General features: G+C 40.5%; 1 protein-coding gene across 4 annotated transcripts in view; it reads right to left on the reverse strand.

The window, feature by feature from the left end:
• Positions 1–26,776, reverse strand: part of SIPA1L1 (signal-induced proliferation-associated 1 like 1) — a 221,344-nt gene that overhangs the window by 23,278 nt on the left and 171,290 nt on the right. For 3 of the 4 annotated variants that reach the window (XM_011949634.1, XM_011949635.1, XM_011949636.1), the window contains 4 exons: positions 16,322–16,468; positions 12,966–13,090; positions 10,145–10,263; positions 5,708–6,150 (listed from right to left, as the gene is read on the reverse strand). In XM_011949634.1, the coding sequence (XP_011805024.1) occupies positions 5,708–6,150; positions 10,145–10,263; positions 12,966–13,090; positions 16,322–16,468 (834 nt within the window). Of the gene's footprint in view, positions 1–5,707; positions 6,151–10,144; positions 10,264–10,701; positions 10,765–12,965; positions 13,091–16,321; positions 16,469–26,776 lie in introns of all 4 variants that reach the window. The other variant, XM_011949633.1, reaches the window with a different exon arrangement.

Here is a 26,776-nt window from a genome sequence, read left to right on the forward strand (position 1 = left end):
ACTGAGACTTGAACCAGGGTCTCAGGTTCCAAATCTATTTTCCTTATGTTCCTCTCTCAACTTGCCTGGGGGCAGAGAGCTATACCAAATTTTCCTTCTTTGTTTTTTTGCAAATGAACACCTTATAGTCAATAATCTATGTCCAATAACCAGGTTAACGCAAAAAGGGCCAACCACATGTTCTCAGAATCTTAGATGTCAAAAGTCTTCATGTTGAGAAAATATTCAGCTCATAAAAAAAATTATTCTCTCTTAATAGTGTATTTGAGCTGTAGCTAGAGGAATGGAATTAAATATTGAAAAGGGAGAGGACTTATTATATACTGAAATTATTTAGAAGAGTTGTATGGGCCAGGCTCAGTGGCTCATGATGGTAATTCCTGTACTTTGGGAGGCCAAGGTGAGAAGACTGCCTGAGCATAGGAGTATGAGACCAGCCTGGACAACATGGTGAGACCCTGTCTCTACAACATTATTAAAAATTAGCTTAGCATGGTGGTGCATGCCTGTAGTCCCAGGTACTCAGGAGGCTGAGGTGGGAGGATCTCTTGAGCCCAGAAGGTCGAGGCTATAGTGAGCTGCGGGGCCACCACTGAACTCTAGCTTGAGTGACAAAATGAGAGACCCTGTCTTAAAAGACAGAGAGAGAGAGAGAGAGAGAGAGAGAGAGAGAAGCTGTGAAATCTCTTGAGATTATTTTTTTCATTCCAGAGAGAGAGAGAGAGGGAGAGAGAGAAGCTGTGAAATCTCTTGAGATTATTTTTTTCATTCCCCTCCCCCAATAAAGCAATTGTATGAATTCTCATCCTGGTAGAATGCTTTACATATGACAAAGAATGGGCTCTCAGTCCTTTCTGAATTACTTTTGGCCTTATGATTTAATGACACGTGGAAGAATTTGGGCTTGCTATATCAACTGAATGAATGGATTAGTTGCTTCATAGAACAAAGCAAAAAAACGTTTTGTTGGTGAGATCTGCATCAAGCATCTGTGGCTTGACAGAGGGCTCATTTTCTCAAGGTTCACTTGAAATTTCTTCCTCGGTGGTCCTCTTTTTCAATCTTTGAGGTTACTAAAAGTAACTGGTTCTGGATAAAATAACTACTCATCCCCCAAAAGCTGGAAGAGGTGTGCCAAGATTGCTTAGGCCAGATCACCTGGAGTTCTGCTGTGAAACAGCAAGATATTACGTAATCATGAATGTTCATTGTGTACAGTGACACAAAGCAAAAACTGCCAATTAAAATGATCCATACCCACAATCTAGGCTAAGGCAAATAGAGCTAACCACATCTCTTAAGAGAAGTTCTGGTTTTGTTATTTCAGAGGTTGAACTTTCAAATTCTGAGTTAGTCCATAATATTCAGAAAAATAACATTCACATCATAAGGAAAAAATATAAAAGAGAGGCAATTAAATGTTAGTAACTTAAAAAAAAAACATTCCAGGCAGAAAAGATTTAGAGAAGGAAATGTTACATATAAAGACAACTGAGTAACTTCCAAACAAAGATGGAAGGCATATTTCTCACATACATAGGATGACAATGAGGGTGCAGAGAACAAAATTTAAACACACCAGGGCATACACGGAGGCACACAGACAGCCCAGTGTGCCAGAGTAGCCTGAGGCAGTCCTAATGTTCAATGTAAACCACACATACGAAGGCTTTCTTTTCCTCAACTCTCAAGAAACACAGCTTTTGTGGCATGAACAGTTAACTTATTAGGTCAACTAGAAAAAGCACATTCATGAAATTGAACTGTGCTGGCAACTGTGGGCAGGCATTTTTCTTGGTCTTTAACCAGTTCTTCCAGTCATAATGTCAGACACTGACCAACATATATCTAGATCCTGACTGATATTTGCAAAGAAACTGTTCTTTCTGGTCATACTTGGTAGAGTTTAAAACCTTTTATGTAGACATGACTTTACTACGACTTCATGCTACACAAGGACTCTGTGTATGCTCTCATAACTACACCCATAAGCACTGCAGCTCTGTGCAAATACTGATGCATCTACACAACAACCTTCAAAATAGTGGTTTTCCAGGAGCCAGGAGTTGAGGATTTATGTAACTTTTGAACTGGTTTATTGAGTCATCAGGCAAAAAACATAAAAGAAAAGTTACTCTTTCTTTGTTTTTTTTCAGAGTGTCTCACTATGTTGCCCAGATTGACCTCTAACTCTTGGGCACAAATGATCCTCCTGCCTCAGTCTCCTGAGCAGCTGGGACTACAGGCGCTTGTCACCGTGCCCAGCTAGTTATTCCTATTTGCTCATTGGCATGTATTGAGTATCAATCTATTATGTTCATGTTGGCACAGCCTATGCAAATATACTTAGGATGAACATATTGGGTGACAAATCCTCTTGTACTGACTGGATGGCAGTAAAAAGGTATACGTGATCACATAAGTGGGTAGTCATTGGCTACAGTTATCTGAGGGGGCCTTAGGGAAGCAAGAGGACGCCAATTTTGAGACCTGGAGAGTGGCGGGCTAACAACCGTGGACACCAAAACAAGTCAGGTCAGTTACAGAAGAGATGTCTATGTGCAAGCATGAGGTAGGGTTTTTAGCTTTCTCATGTGTGGTCTTAAATTAAGCTCCAACATCTGAAACAGCATTGGTCAGCAGGACTGGAGCATTTTGGACTGACTGAGGAGGTCCTTGATTGCCACACAAACTGGCACTGCCTACTGCCAAGGCCAGAACCCTAAGAAGAAAATGAATGCTGCTGGTATGAACGTCCTTAAATTACTACTATCTTCACCTCTCCTAGGCTTACCACTAATCATTTTTTTTTTCTAGTGGTTCATTTTAAGATCTGAAAGTGAAACAGCCATTACCAAAAAATAAAGTAAAATAAATTTTCTCCCTAAATTTCCAAGCTTCACAGATACACATATATTCTAGGGAGCAATAATTTAGAGCAAGTGATAGACTTTTTTAGTTATAGAAAGTTATCAGTACGTGTAATGACATTCAAATATAGCAACTCTATGTAATTACCAACCTGTATTAATGCAGCTCTCATGAGGAGCTACACAAAATCTGCATGATCATCAAGAGGGAAACTAGAGGACAGAGGCGGTAGGAATGGAGCCCAGCCAGAAAGATGCAGTGAAACTTAATCACTGTAATTTAGACTTTGTCACTGAGTCCCAGGTACAAGCTCTTTTAAGCACTGTCAAGACATCTCTACATTAATTGCTGTTCCTGTCTTCTGAGGACACAAACACTCTAATTTGCTGTGATTTTAGTTTTTCTATAGCAATGTGCATTTGGTGGCTAAGTCCCCTTTCCTCCAGAAAAGGCAGGCTGCTAAAGCTCTGATTATCCACTCACTCTGCCAAGATCAACATACCAAAGTCTCAAAACATCCCTACTTACCACAGTCTAGAAATGTGAATGTGACTCAACAAATGAGTGGGTGAGAAGCTCTGCCACCCTCCCTGAACGGCCACATTCTTCTCTTCTCTAGTAAGTTTGACTTTCAATAGGAGAGTTATTTCTAAAGGATGATTTCAATGATTCTGCATTCTTCCAGTTAGAAGCAGAAAATTTAGATAATCCTTTGAGGCCTTCAGGCAGCTCCAGTCAGCACATTCAGATAATGCAAACTCAGGTGCTTTTTTCAGGGAGCTTTGTTGATCCCCTGGGATCTGTTAGATAATGGGACAGCCGCACATTCTGTGCTTTGGTTTCAGGGGCCCAGCTCTTTCCAACCTCACTCCATGGTGATGCCATTTGAGACAAGATCTCTATAACCAACTTTCTTCTGCCATCACACTGGACCACAGAAATATTTTCAGATGGAAGATATTCTTGAAAAAAGGTGTCCTCTTTTGAAAATGACAGATTGAAAACCAAAGAAATAGGAGTCAAACTAAACTTAAAAACCAGAGAGAAACTCTTCAGATCTGCAAAATGTTCTAAGTCAATGCACCATCTACTCAGATGGGGATGTGCCAAGAACAGCCAGCTAGTGTCTTGTGTGATTCTGTCTATATGATTATGGCATCTGATGCCCACTTCCTATTCTACTTTGGCAAACGCATCTCTTACACCATTTGCATCAAACAATCTACTATCTTAATTGTGGAACAGAATACATAGTACTCAAGAATACTGAGACTACTTTCCCAATTTCATTTTGCTTGGAAGCCATGGAGTTTCCAGACCTATCACCACCATTTTGAGATCTGCAATGTGGTAGCAGTAAACAGAAACAACACTCGTGAAAGGCTTCAGCTTCATACCACAGGGCCTGACATTTTAAATGAAGGGAAACTCAATGATAAGTAACGATAGAAACTCCATGAGAAAACAGAATACTTAGCTGGTCAAGTGAAAGGAATCTAAATTAAGTAGAAATTAAGTAGAGGATGTCCTCTCTCCTTAAGGTTATCTGGGGTTTACTGACAGATTATGGGCCTGGATTTCCATTTGAAAAATAAAAACTAAATTAAGCCTCTCTATTATTTTTCTCTTTTCTTTTCTTTTCTCTCTCTCTCTCTATTTCTTTCTTTCTTTCTCTTTTTCTTTTTTTGAGACAGAGTCTCACTCTGTTGCCCAAGCTGGACTGCAGCTGCATGATCTTGGCTCACTGCAACCTCTGCCTCCCGGGTTCAAGCAATTCTCCTGCCTCAGCCTCCTAAGTAGCTGGGATTGCAGGTGCCCACCACCATGCCCGGCTAATTTCTGTATTTTAGTAGAGATGGGGTTTCACCATGTTGGCCGAACTGGTCTCAAACTCCTGACCTCAAGTGATCTGCCCACCTCGGCCTCCCAAAGTGCTGGGATTACAGGTGCAAGCCACCATGCCCAGCCTTTACCATTTCTCTTGAGGTCATAATCATAACGGACCCAGAAGATAGCAAGGCTAGATGCTCTCACACACTGATCAATGACTGACAACAATTGAAGGTAAAAGGAGAAAGCACACACAGATTAACAGGCCTAAAAAGACAGTGATGGACTCCTTCTTCCCTATATGGATCTTGTCACATTTGGGATTTTACGCTCAAATCAAGAGGAATTGACAAATAGTATTTACTTTATCTAGAGGTGTGATCTCCAAGGACACAGGGGAATGTGTACTTTCCTATTCTGAAAGGTGTGTCTAATTTTAGCTACACGTTTGTGTTGGACATCCCCTACTCTCAACCCATCGCTGCCAGGAGCCAATTACTGAAAAAAAAGTTACTATGCAAATATCAGGTAAGTGAGGTTCTCGGCTACAGAGGCATGTAAAAGGACGTGCTTGGCATCATAAACGATGCTCTGTTACTCAGAAAAGACCCCTTTCTCTTAAAAATATGGTCAATATTTTTAAAACGTAGTCTTCAAAAGCTTGTCCCAATATATATTCCCTATCACTCACCAAAAGCCAACATTACAAAATTACAAATTTCCTCTCAAATTGTGGTAGCCAGGAAAATTAAAAAAAAAAAAATCAAATCCAACTTAAAAAAATGAATCTGCAAGATTTTCTCACAGTTTAAAATAATGCACTAAAATTGCAGGATTAAAGTATTTTTAAGGCAAGTAAAAGACATTAAACATATAAAAATAATTGTCACTGCAGAAAAACCTCCTTTTCTTATACACTATTGAGCAAAGTAAAGTGGGCTGAGGCCAGGGAACTGGGCTTAGGTCTGTGCTGGGCATTGGAGAGACAGCGGGGAAGGGTGGTTACCTTGTGTGGGAAGCAGCATCGTTTATACTGAAGGTGCTGTTCTCCCTTGTCAGAGGGCTCGAGCCGGCTTGGCTCTTGCTGTGTATGTCTAAGCTCAGGGAAGACTCTGCTTTCCGGTCTAGGCCGTGGCTCTCTGTCTCCAAAGTCCGATCTGCCATGGAGATTACTTCACTGGAGCTGTGCCATAGGGGTGCCACTTTCTCCTTGCCTGTCCCTGAGCGAGGTGATGATGTGGCAGCCCCCAGGGAGGCTGTGCTGCCGTGGCTGGGGCCATAAGAGGTGGTGTCAATGCCACTGTCAGCAGAGGTGCCTTGCAGATAGTTATAGCTGTTGAGTTCGGATTCTGTGCGGTCCCCATCGTACCACTTCTCATCACTGTGGGCACTTGACGCATTGCTGGAGAGAGTATTGCTACTGGAGTGGCTCGAGTAGTGGCTATCAGACTGCAAGAGAAGCAGGATTTATTTGAGTGTGAAGTTTTGCTTCCTGAACAACAGAGTAACAGAAATGACACTGTGATTAGTTTCTAGTTATGAAGGCCTAAAAGTTCCAATAATGACAAGTCACAGTAAGACAGGGAACCTATGTCACTCTAGTCCACTCAGAAGTAGCCGTGGCAAAGAGTACTAGAAACGTGTTTTTTTTTTTTTATCTTGTTTTTCATTATTTGATTTATGCTAAAGTATCAATACTAATAAGGAAGAAATTTAAATTGTCATTAAAGTTTTAGTATATTAAAATAGAAAGGAAATGACATTTCCAAAGGGATTATAATTAGAAAGCATGTTAATTCTAAAAGCCCTATTTGTTCAGAGTAAATAGAAGGCTGAATATAAGACTTATTCCTAGAGAGCTCTCCTTCCCCAACTAGCCTCTATTGAGGAGACAGCCTTCTAAGACACGCTTTGAGGTAAAATTTATATAGAGGTGCCAAGGTAATTCAATGGGAAAAAAATTAGGTTTATCATGAAACGATGGTGATACAACTGAATATTCATATGCAAAAAATAAAGTTGGAACTGGAGCAGCGGCTCATGCCTATAGTGCAGGGATGAGTGCCAGGATAAGGAGTGATAACAGAAGTGTTAATATGCCTCCTAGTTTGTTAGGAATAGATCATAGAATTGCATATGAAACTAAAAAGTACCATTCAGGTTTAATATGAGGTTGGGTGTTTAGGGGGTTAGCTGGGGTATAATTGTCTGGGTCACTTAGGAAGTCAGGTGAAAAGAGCACTAGTCCCAGCACTTTGGGAGGCCAGGGCAGGTGGATTGCTTCAGCTCAGGAGTTCAAAACCAGTCTCGGTAACACAGCAAAACCCCATTTCTACAAAAAATTCAAAAATAGCCAGGCGTGGTGGTGCCTGCCTGTAGTCCCAGTTATACATGAGGCTGAGGTGGGAGGATCGCTTGAGCCTGGGAAGTTTAGGCTATGGTGAGCTGAGATTATGCCACTGCACTGCATTCCAGCCTGGGTGACAGAGCGATACCTTGTCTCAAAAAAAAAAAAAAAAAAAAGAAAAAAAAAAAAGGAAAGAATAAAGTTGGATCCTTACCACACAGAAAAATAAACTCACAAATGATCAAAGATCTAAATGTAAAAGCTAAAACTATAAAGCTCTTACAAGAAAACATGTGTAAGTCTTCGGGACCTCCAGTTATAAAATGGTTTCTTAGCTATGACAACAAAAACATATGAAACAAAATAAAAAAATAAATTGGACGTCATAAAAATTTAAAACTTTTGTGCTTCAAATAGCCCAATTAAACAATGGGCAAATGATTCGAATAGTCATTTCTCAAAAAAAAAAAAAAAACCAAACACCAAAAAAACAAATGTCCAACAAGCACATCAAAAAATATTCAATACCATTAGTTATTAGGGAAATATGAATCAAAACCACAATGAGATGCCACTTTGGCTATAATCAAAAAGGCAGATGATAATGAATGTTGGTAATGTTGGGAATATAAAATGGGGTGGTAACTATGGGAAAACAGCTGCAATTCTATGTTAGTATATACCCAAGAGAAATAAAAATGCATGTTTCATTGTACATGGATGTTTACAGCTGAATTATTCATAGTAGTCAAAAAGTAAAACAAACAAAAAATCCAAATGTCCATCAACTAATACATGGATTAAAAAATAGGGTATATCCATAAAATGGAATATTACTCAGCTATGAAAGGGAACGAAGTACTGATTCATGCTACATGGATGAATCTTGGGAACATAATCAGCAAAAGAAGCCAGGCTCAAAAGGCCACATATTGTATAATTTCATTTGTATGAAATGTCCAGAGTAGGCAAATCCAGAGAGAGAAACTGGTGACTGTCTAGGTCTTCGAGGGGATGACAAGCAGTCAGTGGTGGTGATGAAAATGCCCAGGAATCAGGCAGTGCTGGCTGCACAACTCTGAATACGCTGCTAAAAACCACTCAATGGTATATTTTAAATGGGTAAATACTATGGTATGTGAATTATATCTCAATTTAAAAACTGTATGGAACTCTTTCTATATGCTGGCTTAGATGCTTAGAAAGAATATTTTATAGAGTTTCCCAAAGAAATAAGAATTTAAAAGATATCTGAATAAAGTAATATTTTAAATTAGAGGGAGGCAGGAAGTCTGGATGATGGAGATTAAGAGAAAAGAAGAGAGAAGGAACTGCGTGTGTGCATGTGTTTGTGTGTGTGTCTTTTGGTGGAGGAAGGAGCAAGCTCTTCATTGGCTAAGGGGAGGGGCAGGAGTAAGACGTGTGCCACCACACCTGGCTAATTTCTTGTATTTTTAGTAGAGATGGTTTCATCATATTGGCCAGGCTGGTCTCAAACTCCTGACCTCAAGTGATCCACCTGCCTCAGCCTCCCAAAGTACCAGGATTACAGGGGTAAGCCACCACACCCAGTCACCAGTTTCATCTCAAAGTGAAACATCTCTTCCCCTTGCAAAAAGAATCAATCCCAGTTACTTTATTGGTGTTACTCTAGTTTTCCTCAATAACAACTTACTAAGTGCTGTAATAAAACCTTCATTTATTCTTAATAGGACAGAACTTCTTTAGCTCCAGACTTGTGCTGGGAAATCTGGTGACCCTTAGTCATGTGTGGCTATTGAGTACTTCTAACATGGCTGGTTTGAATTGAGATGTACCAAGAGTGAAAAGTATATAATACATTTCTACAGAAACATAATGGGAACTATACATGTAATTTTTAATTTTCTAGTAGCCAAATTTTAAAAAGTAGAAAAGAAACATGTGAAATTAATTTTAATAATATATTTTATCTAGCCCAACCTGTCCAAAATATTATTTTACCATGTAATCAGTATAAAAATTATTAATGAGGAGAAATTTATAGATCAATTGGGATAATCTATCATTTACAAGTAGAATTGAGACAATATCACATTGTCACAACTTGCCTCAGTAAATATTTTCCTCATAGAAAGATTTTGCTCAGTAGGCTGGGTGCAGTGAGCTGAGTTCGCGCCACTGCACTCCAGCCTGGGCGACAAAGCGAGACTCCATCTCATAATTAAAAAAAAAAAAAGAAAGATTTTCCTCAGCAAATCTTCTTCTTCAGAGCAAAGTGCAGGGCATGCTCACTCTTGTTTTTTTTTTGGCTCAATATTCATTTTTCTACAGCAAAACTTACATGCATCACTCATTTAAAGTTCTCTGGGCATCTTCCATAGTGAACTAGTAAGCATGAAATACAGTATTTCCTCATTCTATAGAATGACGTGAATATAAACATACACATTCCAGTGAACAGACACACCAAGGAAATCAACCGCATGAGGAGGGTGTCCCATCCCAATAGCAGTATCAGGGAAGAGGAGTGAGAAAAAAAAAGATAAGAGGGGGGTTGGAGAATGATAACCTCATATTCCCAATTTTACTGTAAGTGAGAAGGAATTGTGTATTACTATAGCAAAAGGATGAAATGTGTATGGCTGTGAAAGATAGGAGAAGCGGTAGAGGAAGCACAGGGGAAGCTGTCTGTCTCCTATACCTCCTTTTGCAGCAGAGTCAAAGATATGGTTGGAGCATCAGTTCTGCTGGAGTCCTCCCATGGTTGGAGCAGGACTGACACTCTAACCACATCTCATGCTTGCAATTGTGTAAGCAAATAAAATCAACTTCTAATACATTTCCATTCCTAACATTCCAGGATTGTTAGTGATTGAATCAGATGACCAGACCTGTGGGTGTGGCAGAAGCACAGCAATGAGGAGTTACAATTTATCTCAAAGCAATCTAAATGCCATAGCAGCAGAAACTGCAAGGCCATGGCAGCAAACGACCACCCTTTGCTAGAATGACTTCCTCTTTGGCCATGTAGAGGAAAGAGCAGAGCATTTTCACAGCGCAAGGAAGGTACACTGCTAGGAACCTAATATTTTTTTAAGTTTACAGTTAACTTACATGCCCTTGTTTGTTTGGAGACAAATGAACCACTGGATCCTGCCGCATTAATCTCCCACTGGGGCTCTCTCGGAAAGCTGGCAGTACCTTTGATACTGCTGGGAGATGGCATGTTGGCTCTGGAATACAGCATAGGACATTATGGTGCAGGCACTAAGCAGAAACAAGCACATGGTGACAAATGAAGATGGCTTGCCATTGCATCTTTCAGTTCACTGACCAGCAAACTCTGCATTTCAGCAGTAAGCTTGTTAAGAGTCTATATGATAGACAGCAGGTCAGAAACTTAAGTGGCTGATGGATAAAGCTTGCAGCTGGTGACAACTTGTCACGTCATACACATTAGCATAGCCAAGTACCACCAAACCAAAGGCCATGAACAACGCAGCAAAGTTCAGAATCAACTTTTGGTTTGGGGGAAAAATTTGGATTGTATGAATTAAATTTATGAAATTCATTCATTGCCAAGTGTGGCTAACCTAGCTTGGTCTACATTACCTAGACAGGCATGGATGCAATCACGTGTTACTTACCATGACACTTTGGAAATATTTTACCTGTATATTCATGCTGCTCGAGGACAAAAGAATTGAAATCCTGAGGTCCTCTATAACTGTAAGCTGAGCACAACAGAAAAGACACACAGCAACTAGTTTACTTAAAACAATTGCTTCCTTTGGGACTCCAAGCTGGCGTTCAAGATGGGGTTCCATAAGTGAGAGATGAGAATTTATCCTCCATAATACCACTATAGCTAATAGCAAGAATCCTGGGCTTCTGAAACACCCTTCCTAACACATAGAGGACAGGGCAAAATACTCCTTGACTCTGACTCTCAACCATTTCCAAAAGCAGAGGCAGAAAAGCAAACAGCCATAAAGATAAGTGAGCCAAGTCAGTAAGCTAAACTCCTGTCTCCACTGTCAGGAGGGTACCTGTTGATATAACACCCTGATGCCTAACCAATAAGAACCTCGTAAACATTCTCCATCAGTGCAAGTCATTAGAGAATGTTGTTCTTATAAACTGAGTAGAGAAAGGTCAGCCCATTATATACTCAATATTGGGTACTGAGTAATAAAAATGCAACAATTATTTTTCTTGACTTCTCCCTGGAATGGCTTATACCAGCTAAGCCTTCTGATTCCGTCTGATGTGCCAGTTAGGAAAGGCTGGGTTATTTTTCTGGAATGCTGGGATATCAAAAATTATTTTTAAAATTATTTTAATATTTTATTTGAAGGGTTAGATTTTCAATGGTGAAAGGCCACCACTTGGACCTCTTGTACTGTGGTGAAAGGTTTCTTTGGCAGACTTCAGGGGTATCTTATTTTTAAAAAAGGTACACCGTACAAAAAAGATGAACAAATACGTTTTAAAAATTCACCTACATTCATTTTTAAGTCTTATCTGTTAAGAGTGGGATGGCACTAAAGTAAAGTGGATGCAGGGAAAAAAACACCAGAGGGAGGTTAGTGTGAGAGAATGAACAAGGGTCTAGGAAGAACCTTGTAATTACCCTTTCCATCCCTTCTCATTCTGTGTGGCAGGCATGACACTGCACGCCTCACAAAGGGCTTGCTGGCAGCCTTGTTCAAAGCCTGCACCAGGAGCCAAAAAAGGTTGCTAAAGTCATGCTGAAGAAGGGATCCTTTTCACATCTGTCATTACCATCTCAACAGTATCAAAACATATGGGATTTAAAACATTCTGTCAAGAGTAGAAAAGCAGATCAGAATATGCTCAGGTTTTCTGTGTGGGGGTGGGTGGGATAAGAGTGGAGAATGACAGATGGCTTCAATAACAAGGCACATCTCACTGAAGCTACTGGAACAAAGCATATCTTCAGAACCTAGGAACTCCATTTCTCTTCCTCAACCCCTGTCTTGGTGCAACACATCTCCACTCCTTGCTACGTCCATGGTTAGTACATTTACTTGGGCACAGTCATTAAAACAGGACAGAACAATGAATTTGCAGAGAAGATTAACAGATGGGTCTTGCTTTATAAGGTTATCTTTTTCAGCCCTGAAATGTACACCTTTTTTATCCTACTTTGATGCAACTAGAGATGAAATAAAGGAGGAAAAAATCCAACAGTCTAACAATCTAGATTCAAGTTAATGATGCATCAACTGCGTTGGTACCAAATCCCTGAGGCTCCTGTGTTGAAAATCTTGTTTCATGGCAAAATGTTATTGTATCAACCAGTGTTATGGTATCACTGAAACAACACATATATAGAAAGAAAGGGCTATGCAGTAGAAATCCGGGTGCGAGCTTGCTAATGCAAATCTCTTCTACCCAGCTGTTTCGTCCTGCTAAGACATTTCCTTAGCTGACAGCTTAATAGCAGAGTGAGAAGAATTTTTTTTAAAAGCACATCAGGGAGGAAAGAGATTCTAAGCAAGCTACAGATATGACTCAACAATAATTGTATCTCTTTCCCACTTTGTTCATAGTCTTGTTTTTTAACTTGACATTAAGTATACCAAGCAATCTCTCAAGGTACTTATTCTAGGCAAAAACAAATTAACAAGGAGGAGGAAGGCACTTAGTTTGGTAGTCTGGTGTTTTAATTTAGGTGCTGAAAATAATTCTTACCCCCTTTCCACTTTTGAATTTGGGGTCACTTAGAATTCCTTTTCTCTTAGGTCTTATTTACTGCTTTCACTTATACATAATCTAACAGAGACTTAATTCTAATTCATATTTATTAACTAGGGCTGTCTTTTATAACAATGTTTTGATAACATCGTCAAGAGGTGACCTAAGTCACCTTGTAAAAGCAACTTGCTTCTTGTAGAAATTGATTACTTACCCATCTGGTCAGCAATGCTATCCTCACTTCTTTGCCAGCTAGGTGTGGATTTTCCGCTGCCACTGATATCTGACTGGGTGTTCTGCCTGTCAATGGAGGCCGGGGATCTGCGGCTCACTCCAAACCTGTGGTGATTTCCGCAAAGGCAAAGACAACATCAGGGACCTTACCCATGAGGGGAAGGCAGTCCTGGGTGTAATCAACTAAATTTTAATGACAGGCACTACTGGTTTTTGCTTACGTGTCTGTACTTGTATACACACCCTGGTTTGTATTTATGTGGGTGTGGAAATGTGTATGTTGTGGTCAATATACACCACTCTGCTCAAAAAGGTATGAATGCTATGTAAACAAACTTGTAACAACGAGGGCGGAAGCCATTAGGACTGAGCTAACCTAAGGTATGTAGTGTAAGAAACCAAAATTTTCTAAGCCCTCGTACAGCCAAGTTCAGACTTATTCACAGCCAAAAGAAAAAGTTCACAATCTAAATATTAATGTTCCATATATATCTTCCAAATGGTATATTGTGGAGGTTTGTTCCTCTTAACTTTGTAGTTTACTAAATCATTAAGTCAGTGGTTCTTGGAACAAGTATTTTCTGAGAACTTGCTTTGTGGTCTGAAATACAAAGATTACTATCATTTAGATCATGTAGAAACCATGTTCAAACTGTATAAATTTTAAACTGCCTCTGGGAAGGGCAATTTGGAAGCAGGTAAACTGGCAAAAAATAAAGGGAAATGTTTATTTCTGGAAAGAACATTTAGCTATTTAGTGAGCCAGTTTTATTTTTCCCTTTGTAAAATAATAATACATGCTTAATTAAAGCATATGCCTTGACTAGCAATATCAACAAATTAAATACTGACTGAGCCCATGAAAAAGTGCCAGAGTGTAGAATTTAAACATTCATATGGAAATTTACTAATTTATATGTGGTTACTAATGAACTTATGCATAATCTACACAATAAAAGACCAAACAGGGGCTAGGAGCAGTGGCTCATGCCTGTAATCCCAGCATTTTGGGAGGCAGAGACAGGAGGATCACTTGAGGACAAGAGTCGAGACCTGCCTCGGCTACAGTGTGAGACCCCAGGCTCTACATAAAATAAAAAAATCAGCCGGGGGTGGTGGCCACTACAGTCCCAGTTACTCAGGAGGCTGAGGTGGGAGGATGGCTTGAGATGGGCCTGGAGGAACTCATGCTCGTGGGTGTCTCCTTGCTATAGGCTGATACATGTATGGGTAAAACCAGCAAGTAGTACACCGGAAAGGCAGGAGATAAACAATAAGAAGACCTGAGGCCAAGTTCCAACCCCCACCAAATATGACTGAACAAAGTCACTGAATTTTTGCCTCAATTGATGTGTAAAACGGCAATTTCATTATAAGAATCCAAGGAGAAAAATCTATATAAAGCATCTGCAAAGTAGAAGGGGCTAGAAAAAACATTTATCTTAATAAAACTCATGTTTTTTTTTTGAGACGGAGTCTCACTCTGGCCCCCGGGCTGGAGTGCAGTGGCGCAATCTCGGCTCACTTCAAGCTCCGCCTCCCGGGTTCACACCATTCTCCTGCCTCAGACCCCCGAGCAGCTGGGACTACAGGTGCCCGCCACCATGCCCGGCTAATTTTTTGTATTTTTAGTAGAGATAGGGTTTCACCGTGTTAGCCAGGATGGTCTTGATCTCCTGACCTCGCGATCCACCCGCCTCGGCCTCCTAAAGTGCTGGGATTACAGGCGTGAGCCACCGCGCCCCGCCAATAAAACTCTTATTATATCATCTCCCCAGTTACTGTTTCAAAATTCTTTTCATTTACATACCCCATCACAAGACTCACTAAGCAAAGCTATCTCACACACTGATGCAGCATTTACTAAAAATAAAAACCTTGATTTATGAAAACTTCTAATTGGTTAAAGTGGTCATTTAAAAAAAGGACTCACAATTACACTTTTCACCATCTCCTCCCTAAGGGTCCTTGTTTCATTCACAAGAGTAAATATACCTATTTGTGATCCTATTCTAAATTTGTACTAAGACTTTTTTAAAAGGCATGGAGATGCAAGTTAGAAATGGATTCTAATCATGCTTTTACTTTTTTATTTTTTAAGAGACAGGCCTATGTTGTCCAGGCTGGACTCATATTCTTGGCCTTAAGGGACCTTCTCCTGCCTTAGCCTATCAAGTATCTGGGACCACAGTGCCCAGTTTGCTTTTAGTTTTTGGTAGCAGTGTAAACTTTTAAACCTCTGAACCTTTTAAACCTCTGAACTTAAAGCTGGATATTTTTCTGGCCCTTTGGTTTTAAATAAACAATAAGGTAAGACTATCTTTAAACCCTGCTTTGGAAAACATTTTCATCTGATGAACTTTTAATTTCATTTCTCATATATGCCCCCACCCCCAATTTATTGTATGCCAGAGTATAAGGGATACCCAGTCCTGAGGAGCTAAGATAAAACTTGTTCTAAATTTTACTTGGTGCTGTTTTTGAAGAGCTTAATTGTTCTTTGTTCAGAGAAGCATTTACTAGTTTAAGAGTCACACTTAGATTTGAAGGAGTTTTAAGTAATCATGTGGCTGACATATGAAACACATTCAGTGACCAAGGACTCTGCCTCATGAGGTCATCCAGTTCTTTCCAGGGCAGGCTGACAGCTTTGAAATACCTTCCTCAAAATAGGCTGGACCCTTTTTCTCTATAACTTTCATCTACTGGACTTAGTTGTCCTTACAGACAAGTTTGATCCCCAGTCTAAGAGTGCTGGAAGAAAGCTACTGTGGCCTCCTCACCTCCATATAATTCTCATCCTCAGCTTGCACATCCTCAGTTCTTTCTCCCACATGGTCTCCGAGCTCCTCATTTACCTGGGCCCTCTCTTTGGATCTGCCCTGCCTGGTGGGAACTCCTCAAAGTGTGTGGTTCAGAAATAAATCTCCAAGGAGGGTGGAACAGGCCTTATGTCTTTTCAACAGTTTTGCTTTTTAACTCCCTCTTATTCCCATCCTAAACTTGTACAGGTGTTGTTTCCACTTTGGAGTAAATAAGAAGTGACAAAATCTGAACTGTAAAACTAAACAATATATACAACGGACAAACTAAAGCAATTTGATTTCTTTGCCACTGAGTTCTTTGTAGAGGCTAGATGATGATAAACTTCCTAAGAAGTGGTTTAAACCAGCCATGACGCCATTTTTCTATCTGGATTATTAACTACATTTTCTCTTTTGTTTGTCTACAAATTGATCAAGGCTGGCTGAATGGAAGTCATTTTACATGTCTGAGTACAGATGAAAGAAATGACGCCAACAGGGACCATGTACAATGGGACAAACGCATACCTACCCTTCGGGCATGGACTTCTGCCTGTAAGTGCCTCCCACAGAACCAGTGTCACTGGATGAAGACAGGTTGCTAGGGGAGTTCCGACACTGGGATCTTGCTAAAGCCATGGATGAGACCGTCACATAGATGTCCGAACCAGGAGACAGCCTGCATATGCAATACAAAAACATGAAGTCAACAATTCAAAGGGAAAATCCCAAGGCAATGCATGATGGATAAAATCATATAAATGTGACAAAAACAGTGGCTTCATGGAGATAGTGAAAATGAAGCCAGCTGGAAGCCTACAAAAGAAACTTCCCCATAAAATGACTCCCTCGAGGAACAGCTGGAAAACTGCCTTGGGCAGGGGAGGGGGGGTGAGTGTCAAAAAATAAAGGGGAAAAAAAGATCTAGAAAACATGTATGCTTCCAAAAGCTGCCAGAATTCAATGGGCTAAATTGCTTATGCAGTTTCCTAGTATGGCAGAGCAGAAGATAATTGAACCCAAGTGACATTAACATAGCAATTAATTCCAGTTTCTCACACTAGTCCTCCCAGAGTATATGACCATAGTAACACTGGTACATTTTTTGCATGCTTCTTTGTTTTCCAATTTTATTATTCACAGTCTGGAATGAATATTCAGATTTTGCTATTTAGTATTTATAATTTTGGTTGGTAGTAGTATCACCATATAAAAATCTCCATGAAAAAAATGTCTAAAACCACAGTTGTTGAATTTAACTAGAATTACTGAATGTATATAATATCATAGTAGAAGTGTGCTCCACATGGGCACCTCATGTATCTGTTTCTAAAGTTATGGGTCCTTCACATTGCCAACTGGCTGTCAAGGCAGAAACCATAACTTTGTGGTCAGGACAGACATACTTTTCTCCTCTACCTCCTCTACTCTAGTAGGCAACATGGCAACCACAGGGATATGAGTAAGTGACGCTGTGCTGACAGTTGTGACTAGGTTTAAGCTAACCCTTAGTAACAATGGCATTTTATTTCAGAAGCAAATGCTGGCACAAATCACTTGACTCTTGTAGCAGGGGAGGTAATTTCCATTTTATAACTTAGGAAGTGAAATCTAAGTCATCATTCAAGTTCACAACAAGCCAGATCTCTAGACTCTAATTCCGCTGCACTCCATGCTAAACTACTGCTGTCCCCTAGAGAAGGCCTGGACTTTTTTTTTTTTTTTTTTTTTAAATAAGACAGTTTGCAATGAGTTTGCATGCTCAAACAACTTTGCACATAAAGCTATCCTAAGGCAAGTCAAAGTTTTTTTTTCTTTTTTTTTTTTTGAGACGGAGTCTCGCTCTGTCGCCCAGGCTGGAGTGCAGTGGCCGGATCTCAGCTCACTGCAAGCTCCGCCTCCCAGGTTTACGCCATTCTCCTGCCTCAGCCTCCCGTGTAGCTGGGACCACAGGCGCCCGCCACCTCGCCCGGCTAGTTTTTTGTATTTTTTAGTAGAGACGGGGTTTCACCGTGTTAGCCAGGATGGTCTCGATCTCCTGACCTCGTGATCCGCCCGTCTCGGCCTCCCAAAGTGCTGGGATTACAGGCTTGAGCCACCGCGCCCGGCCAAGTCAAAGTTTTGAAGCCTTGAGACAGAAGCTGCTTCACTGGCAGAGGCCCTGTCCCACAGTGCCTCTTTATCTTCTGAGTAGGGCAGGATGGGGCTTCAGGTGTAGGAGGCTGAGAAGCTTTGCTAATAGAAAAAGAATAAGGATAGACATTAAAAAGTACAACTCCCAAATTAATCCATGCCCAAGAGGCAGATCTGACTTGAGAGCCCAGATTTGTCTCCGGCTGTCTCCTAAACATGTCGACTGGACACTCTTCACCAGCAATCCAAATCAGACCTTTTCAAGACTAACACATTTTATCCCACTCTCCAACACCCCACACTGTCCTTCCTATATTTGTTATCTCAAGATAAACATATTTTTTTTTGTACCACATAATGGCTTCATTCACAGGACAACTTGAGACTGCAAGTCATGTAACTAGTCAAGCTAAACATGGTGAAGCCATTTTTTTCCCTTCCTCTTTCTTTACTTTCCATAGTCAACTGGGTTAATTAAGTTCAACCACTATTTACTGAGCACAAACTGTGTGTCAGGCACCCTGATGCTGGTCCTGAAAACACAAAGACAAAGAAGCTATCTAGTTTCCAACCTGCTGAAGGGCTTCCGAGTTCTCTCACCTGCAGCCTGGGTCAGTACAAGTGTCCTGATAGGTCTCTCAATTTCCAGGCTCTCTCCACCCCATTCCTCCAGCAGCCCCAACCCACCCTCTTCCATCAAGTCATCTGACTGCTAAAAGCCTATTCAAAGCTTCCCTTTGCCTATAGGATAGAGGACCAAATCCCCGGGACTCTCTTTAAGGCCTTGAACCATCTGACCAAACCCCATCCTCATCTCCATCCCCATTAATGGCTCCACACACCCTACATTCTAGAGACAGTTGAGGTGTCCCAGTTCTCAGACTCCGCCCATTTACACCATTATTCATCTTTTTCTCTCCGCCTGGAATGCCTTCTTCCTTTGCTACTCACATAAAAAGGCCTGATTCCAACATCATCGCTCTGAATTCATAGATTAGAATCTCCTCAAATCCCATGACAGTCTGTTCTTTGCACCATTACACCATGTCATACAGAATGGTTATTTTATGTGTATTTGTCTCCCCTAATGTGAATTAAGACTCTGTCCTTAAGGGGCCAGGACTGAGCCTTATTTATCTTTACATCTCTGAGTGCTTAACATGTGTTTTGAATGAAGGAAGATCCCTATCAGTGGTGTAGAAAAAGAAGAAGAAAAGGGGGATTCAGGACAAGTACCATAGTTATGTCAGATGTCCCAAGTCAGGAGTTCTCAACTATGGTGGGGCTAGATCACCCGAACAACAGTTGGTCACTAATAATGAAGTGCCAAAATTTGTGAATGATTTAATAAAAGCAATTGTAACAGACTGAAAATTAATATGCCTTCTAAAATGCAAGAAAAAGGGATGGAGTTACAGGTGATAGAATTATATCTAAGCCCAGACACCCATGTGAGTATCATCAATCTTACATATGATGGTGAGAGAACTTAGGACAATGCCTGTTCTAACTAGTGTGAAATGGGGCAAATAGGGAGACTTGGGATGTCAGTGTTCAGAAAATGTGGTAAGAAGAAAAAGAGGCTGGGTTTCTAAAGTCTTCCTGTTATCATCGTCGATCTCACTGTTGCTATACAGACTGTGAGAAATATGGGCCAACCACCCACTGGCACTGTCATTAGGTTGCCAGGTCTCAAAGTAGGGTATGCGTGGGGCAGGTATGGCGGGGCCACAGACTAGTGGGATACTAGCTCATCTCTACTTCAGGTAATGTGTTTTGATAAGAGAAAATAAAGACATTTATCTGGGTACCATAACATGGGTTTCTCTTTACTCTTTTCCACTGAGACATATTGCAAATTTCTCACTATTATTCTAAAGTAATTAATTGTGAAGTGATGTGAAAGGGGTAGGACTGGGAAGAGTTGGTTATGAAAAAGAAAACAAAGTAAGGCTTAAGGAATGACATGAATCCAAATGTAACAAAATACCACATTCCTTTCAACCTGAAGAGTTTGGCTCTTATACATACATAATAGAGAGAAACTTCAAATATAGTTTCACTTCATAGCTGCTTTGACTTTCTTACTGCAAAGGGAAGGAGGTGTTACAGAAAAATAGCAAAAAGGAGACAGCAGTGGAATGTTAACTCAGTGAAGATTAATGCAACATGTAGGGGTCTGATGAGTTTTTGACTTAGGGGTAGTAAACAAGTAATGCCAGTGAAGTATATTTACGGCAAACGTTAAAATGTTTATGCTTCTATGAGGAAGTTACAACCTAATTCCAAAGGAAAAGTCAAGATGTAACCTTTACATTTGTATTTAGAGGCTGCTTTTCTTACCCTGCTCTCCAAAACGTATATTGAGCTAAGATACCTCAGGCTAGTTCTCAACCTCAGCTTTCTTATTTGGCAAATGTATCAGAAAATTCTATTTGGTTACTGGAGTTATCCCAAAGTGAAAAAATAGCATTTCCAGAAGGCTGGCATTCATTCGCATCCCTCTTTTGCATTTATAACTCAATAGTGGCTTTGTTTTCGGACTGTTCACACACATAGAGCAACTGATGGAATGCCACCCAAATGTTTTTATGACTCTAGATGTATGTATGGTAGGCAAAGAAAAAATCAGAATTAGCCCTTATTCTGACGACTTACTATTTTTTCCAAATACTCTGAATTTGATACTATCACACAAATATTATTTAAGAACAGACCTAGTGGGAGAGTGGGAGGCACTGCCACCTGTCTGGGTACTGGCAGTCCACTTTTGCGGAGATAGCCTGAGGCTGATCGTTATTGGAAGTTGGGCTGATTGCTATCCAGCCACTTTGAAGAGGTGCTTCAAGAACTGGGAGCAGCACCTCTCACATTGGCTCACATAGGAAAACCAGCACACTGACCTCCTGGATCTCTGTCCATCCCAACCCACCTCACAAGTGTACTCTGTTTAAGCGTTGCTGAGTCCAGTGAAGTTACAGCAAGATCACAAGAGTCGAGTCTTTTCTTCTCTTTTGAGATAAATCCAGATCTTTCTGGTTAGTCTTAAAGAGCCCCAAATGTCTGATGTTAATGTCCCAATAGGTTTAGAGGACGAAGATTAATTAATACCTCTTTCAATTGCTCTGAGATCTTTCCATTCTGGTGAATACAGGCAATATTCTTTTTAAAGAATGCTCTCGTCACTGTCAGAGAGGAATTCTGTAAATCTTTTAGCATTAATTTCAGAAGATTTTCTTCCCTACATTTTTACAAATTTAGTCAAGAAATAACTAAACATTTTAAAAATAACCGATACCAAACATTCTCTGGGGCTTCCTTCTGCTGATAAAACACCAGGGCTTTTTTTTAATGTACTAAGAATGCAGCAATTGAAAAAGTCATGATCATCACCATCAAGAGACATTATTTCCACAGTCTTCTGACTACACTTAATATTATACTTAACACCAGATTTTCATTTATATACAATGCATTTCACTGCAGTGAAAACAAAGAGTTGAAAGGGTTGGACATTTAGAAAGAGATGGTCCAAGATACGTCCTTCATTCTTCCAGAAGTAGTCTCACACCAGGCTAAAAGAGAAAAGAGAGCTGACACATACACACACGGATTTCTAACACAACCACCCGTCCTGCACACCTATTCCATGAATCAACTCACAGGATGACATATATAGTGCCAACATTAATAGATTCATAGTAAACTGATCACTGCAGATTATGACTGATTACAACTTATCAACTTATGGGTACGGAATTCTAAGTGAGAAGTTGATGGTAAAATATTTTCCTAACTGATTAGGTAGGATTAATTACATCTCTATTCTATTTCTCATTTTTTATTCCAAGGTGAGATATGTACAAGGACATAAGGCCCTCAGTAACCCACGTGCAAACAGTGAGCTGGTGGTATAAACAATTGAGAGCATTTCAAATAGCAGCAGTGATGGACAAATTAAATGCTGCAGTCCATAATTAAGCACAGCATTTTACCACAACTTAGCAATTAAAATGCTATCCAACCAGTGAACAGGACCAAGTTAAAGTGTTCTGTCTTCAGCCATGTATATCAACTAGGAATTATGCAAAAAAAAAAAAAAAAAAAAGAAAAATCTCTACAATGATTCAAGTTGATGTAATTTGGGTGCTATATTCAGAGTAGTTTGAACAAGTCATGTTCGACTTCAAGCAACTCGTGCCTGTCTTTTCATCGCTTCCTGTTTTGTACTTTGTGAACAGAATTACTGCTGGCTTTCTAACCACATAATTCATACCAGCTGTTCAGACTAGATCATGGGAATCCTGTTCTTTTTTTTTTCTTTTGAGACAGAGTCTCGCTCTGTTGCCCAGGCTGGAGTGCAGTGGTGTGATCTCGGCTCACTGTAACCTCCTCCTCCCAGGTTCAAGTGATTCTCCTGCCTCACCCTCCTGAGTAGCTGGGATTACAGGCGCCTGCCACCACGCCCGGCTAATTTTTGTGTTTTTAGTAGACAGGGTTTCGCCATGTTGGCCAAGCTCGTCTCCTGACCTCAAGTGATTCACCTGCCTCAACCTCCCAAAGGGCTGGGATTACCGGTGTGAGCCACTGCACTTGGCCCCAAAATTCAAAACTTTTTGAGGGCCAATAAAACGTTCAAAGGAAATGCTCACTGGAGCGTTCTGGATTCCAAATTTGGGATGTTCAACCAATAAGATTAACGCAAATATGCCCAAAATTTAAAAAAAAATTGAAATTTGAAACATTTCTGGTTCAAACATTTTTGATAAGGGATTATCCTAATTGATCTTCACAGACTCTAAGAGGTGGGGCTGTGACCTACTTGACTCATGGGGATGTTAAAGTGCAGAAGGACAGGACCTTGCCCACTGCCACACACTCGCAGTAGCATAGCCAGGATGCAAATCACGGCCCCTGGACAGCACAGGCTACACTCCTGGTGCTTCTAGGAGTTTCCAGGCAGCTCACACTAATACACAGGTGGCCCTGCAGAAAGGAAGCCATAATGGAAACACTTCCCTAGAGTGAGTGCAGAATAGCTACTTTCGAGGCCCAGGGAATGACGAGTAAGTAACTGAAGAGCCAGAGCTCTTCAGGACACAGTGCTGGAGCATCCTCCTCCCATTCCTGGGTCACTCTGGAGTTTGTAAACGATGGGGAACTGGGAAGTGTACCAAGCTGAAGCCATTGTGCCCATTTCCTGAATGCCTGAATAGGAACCACCGCTGCAGTACCATCTAAAAATGTGAACTTGCAAATCACATCAACTCTAATCCTGACATGGATGCCAGAGTATGCTGTTTCCTGCAACAAGTGGAAAAGAGAAGCCTTCAGAGTCCAGTGACTTTAAGTCAAATGTGGCCCTCTGCTTTTCTCCCTTGTCTTGGCTGACAAATACAACACCAGAATTCAATCCCAACTAAAACCTTCTGAAGGAGTCAATCAAGATCTTGCATTTCACTATGAGTCAATTTTAGAAAAGCTCCACCAGCACTATACTTTTAAAATGAAGTATTCTAAACTTAGTCAACAAAACCCAAAGAATTCTACTTAAATCTATGTTTAATGCTATAGCTTTATCAGACTGTCAAGTGCTTTGCCTTTACCTTTCATCTAATTTTTATAAAATGAAATTGGTTTCTTTTCTCTAAGATATATTAAATTATGTCCCCAGTTACTTAAATAAGCCCTTTTGATATTAAAGGGTCATTACCACAAATGGAAAGGTGAGGAAAGCCTGAGTGTGGAAAGCTGGAGTGCCATGTGAAGTGTGGACACAAGATGGTAAACTACTCTATGAGGCCTCCTGGTTTAATTACCAAATAAAATTACGTTTTTTTAAAAAAAGCACTGGGAGTCTATTAAATGCCAGAGTCTACAGCTGATATTTGGAATACAAAGATAAATAAGACAGGCTAAGTTTTAAAAAATGGACAAGTAATATTAAAGCGAAGTTTCATAAATTTTGTGAGTGAAGAAGCCATGTGGTGGTAAGAACATTCCTAGTGGGGCAATTAAGGTAGAAATGGGAGGAGAGTGTTTTGGAGAAATTAAAGGCGGCTTCTCAGAGGAGGCATGGCAAGGCTTCAGCAGTCAAAAGAAGGAATGGAAGGTGTACCAAGCAGAGGAGCTCCTAAAAAGGCATCAAGGGGAACATGGTAATTGCAGAGAAGAGAGAGCCACTCACATGCCTAGAGATGGGGGTGGTGACGATGACAGGGGAAAAGGGAAAGGCAAGTCCACATAGACAAACTTTTTGGGAGGGACAGGGTGTCACTCTGTTACCCAGGCTGGAGTGCAGTGGTGTGATCACGGCTCACTGCAGTCTCAACTGCTCAGGCTCAGGGGATCCTCCTACCTCAGCCTCCCAAGTAGCTGAGACTACACACATGGGCCACCACACCTGGCTAATTTTCTTTTTTTTTTGTAGATATGGGGTCTTACTATGTTGCCCAGGCTGGTCTTTAACTCCTGGACTCAAGCCATGCACCTGCCTTGGCCTCCCAAAGTGGTGAGATTATAGGCATAAGCCACAGCACCCAGCCAACACAGGCAAACTTGCTGGTGAGTTGGACTTGATTCTGAAGGCTGTGTGGAACCATGGAAGGGCTATAATGAAAGGCACAGTGTGAAGACTATTTCTATTTTTATTAGGTCATCCTTCCAGTGGGAGGTTGGTAATCATACCTAGAGGCTGCTGGCAACAGTTTAGGTAAGCAAAAGAATCTCAGTGCGAAATGAAAACTTCTCAGGCAATGGCAGGAACGCGTGTGGAGCTGGGATGATAGTGCCGAGGGGAAACGGATAACAAATCCTACTTCTGTTCTGGATACTCAGGTAGATGGCAAAGCCGTCCACCAAGGTGGGTAACACAAGAGATGGAAGAGGCAGAAGGAGGGGCAGGGGTGAAGGTCAAGTCAGTTTGAACTTGTGAATGTGAGACACTTTCATGCCTTTCAAGTGCAAATGTTCAGTAGGTAGTCAGGCATACGAATATGAAAAGTGAAAAAGAGACCAAGGCAAAACAGACAGCTAAGGAACTACCCACATACAGATGACGGTTGAGGTTGCTCAAGTGGATGAACCATCTAGAAGAATTGCACAGTGTGGGATTCAAATAAAAATGAGGAAGAAGTGGGGAACACAAATTTCAGGGTGATGAGATAGGTGCAAAGAGCTGACGATAGAAAAAAATCAGGAATACATTTTGGAAGACAAGGAAATGGAATTTGAAGGAGGAGGGAGTAGTGAATGGTATCAAGTAAGTTAAGGACCTAACACCATCCAGAAGCTTTAGAAATGTAGAAGTCAGCTGGGTGCAGTGGCTCTCACCTGTGATCCCAGCACTCTGGGAGGCTGAGGAGGGAGGATCACTTGAGGCTAGGAGTTTACAGCTAGTCTGGGCAACACAGTGAGACACTGTCTCTATAAAAAAAATCATTTAAAAACATAAGCTGGGTGTGGTGTGGCATGCACCTGCAGTACTAGTTACTCAGGAGGTTGAGGTGGGAGGATGACTTGAGCACAGGAGTTGAAGTTTATAGCGAGCTAAGATCAATGCCACTGCATCCCAGCATGAGTTACAGCGTGAGACCTTGTCTCAAAAAAAGTTAATTAAACAAATGAAAAGAAACATGGAAGCCAATGGGCAATGGGGATCTAGCTGGAGCAATCCCAGCGAAGCTCAAAAGTCCCATGGTTTCGGGAACCTCATGGCAAGGCACGAAGCTGTGATGGAGGGGCCAGTATTTGGAAAGTACAAGTCCTGAAGCTTCTAGCCACAGCTAATATTCTAAACAAAAGAAAAGTAAACATTAAATGGTGCTTGTTTGGTTTGAAAGCAGAAAATGACATAGTGGAAGATTGGCTTAGAACCTATAAGAAATAACAAACTTAGAAAGTATTTCCTTAAAAATCAAGACTGAATGGTCACGTGACTATTATGCTCTCTGAGAGAACTCTTTTAAGTTTGTTTTCACGATGTTCACACTCTATACAGTGCTGGTGTCTGTGAGGAAGGAGGGAGGGAGGCTGCAGATGCAGCTGCCATAACTGCATGAACAAAAAAGGTCCCCCATCCAGTTTCTTAAGAGTTAAGTGCAGGGGTCTCAAGGGGAGTGTCAATGACATCCACGTAAAACTCAGAAGTACCAAGTGTTCAGTGAGCTCTAACATCAAATATCTACATAAAGGCTGGTAATATTAGCCAAAAAAAATAGAAGAGAAAATCATTTTATATGCTAAGATGTCTGTTGTTTATCCAAAGCCCCTCAAATAGCTCAACTTTTATAAGCATATTAACACAGATCAGGGTTTTATTGCTGATCCCACATTATGTTTAAACACAGTAATGTATCAAGTTCAGTGTGCCACAGCCAGCAATTTTTATTTCAATCCTACCCTTAAGCTCTAAGTAAATTTGAGGCCAAAATAGTGACCGTATCATATTACCTATTTCTGTTGAATGAATGTTAATTCTGTTAATAAATACTACTCTCACAAACACTGTAAAATTCTGTAATCAGAAAGCCACCTGGAGAGCATAAAACTCATATATTCAAATAAAATAGAAATTAGACTTTATTTAGATGCCAAATGGATTATCAGTTCTTACTGTGTCAGTTTCTCTTAACTATATATGGAGAACATCAACCAACTAAAGAATTTTTATTAAAACTCAGAACACCAACATACTTCAGTATGTCATAAAAATCCTGACCTTGATATTAAAGGAAAAATATTACACAGATTTTTTTTTTGTTGTTCCTAATGATCTTTAAGTCTGGGATATGACATACAAATTAAAGAAAAACTATGCTTCTACAAGCAGTAAATTAGTGTTTTCACCCAAAAT

Source organism: Colobus angolensis, unplaced genomic scaffold (genome assembly GCF_000951035.1).
Source record: "Colobus angolensis palliatus isolate OR3802 unplaced genomic scaffold, Cang.pa_1.0 Scaffold3, whole genome shotgun sequence".
Lineage (NCBI taxonomy): Eukaryota > Metazoa > Chordata > Mammalia > Primates > Cercopithecidae > Colobus > Colobus angolensis.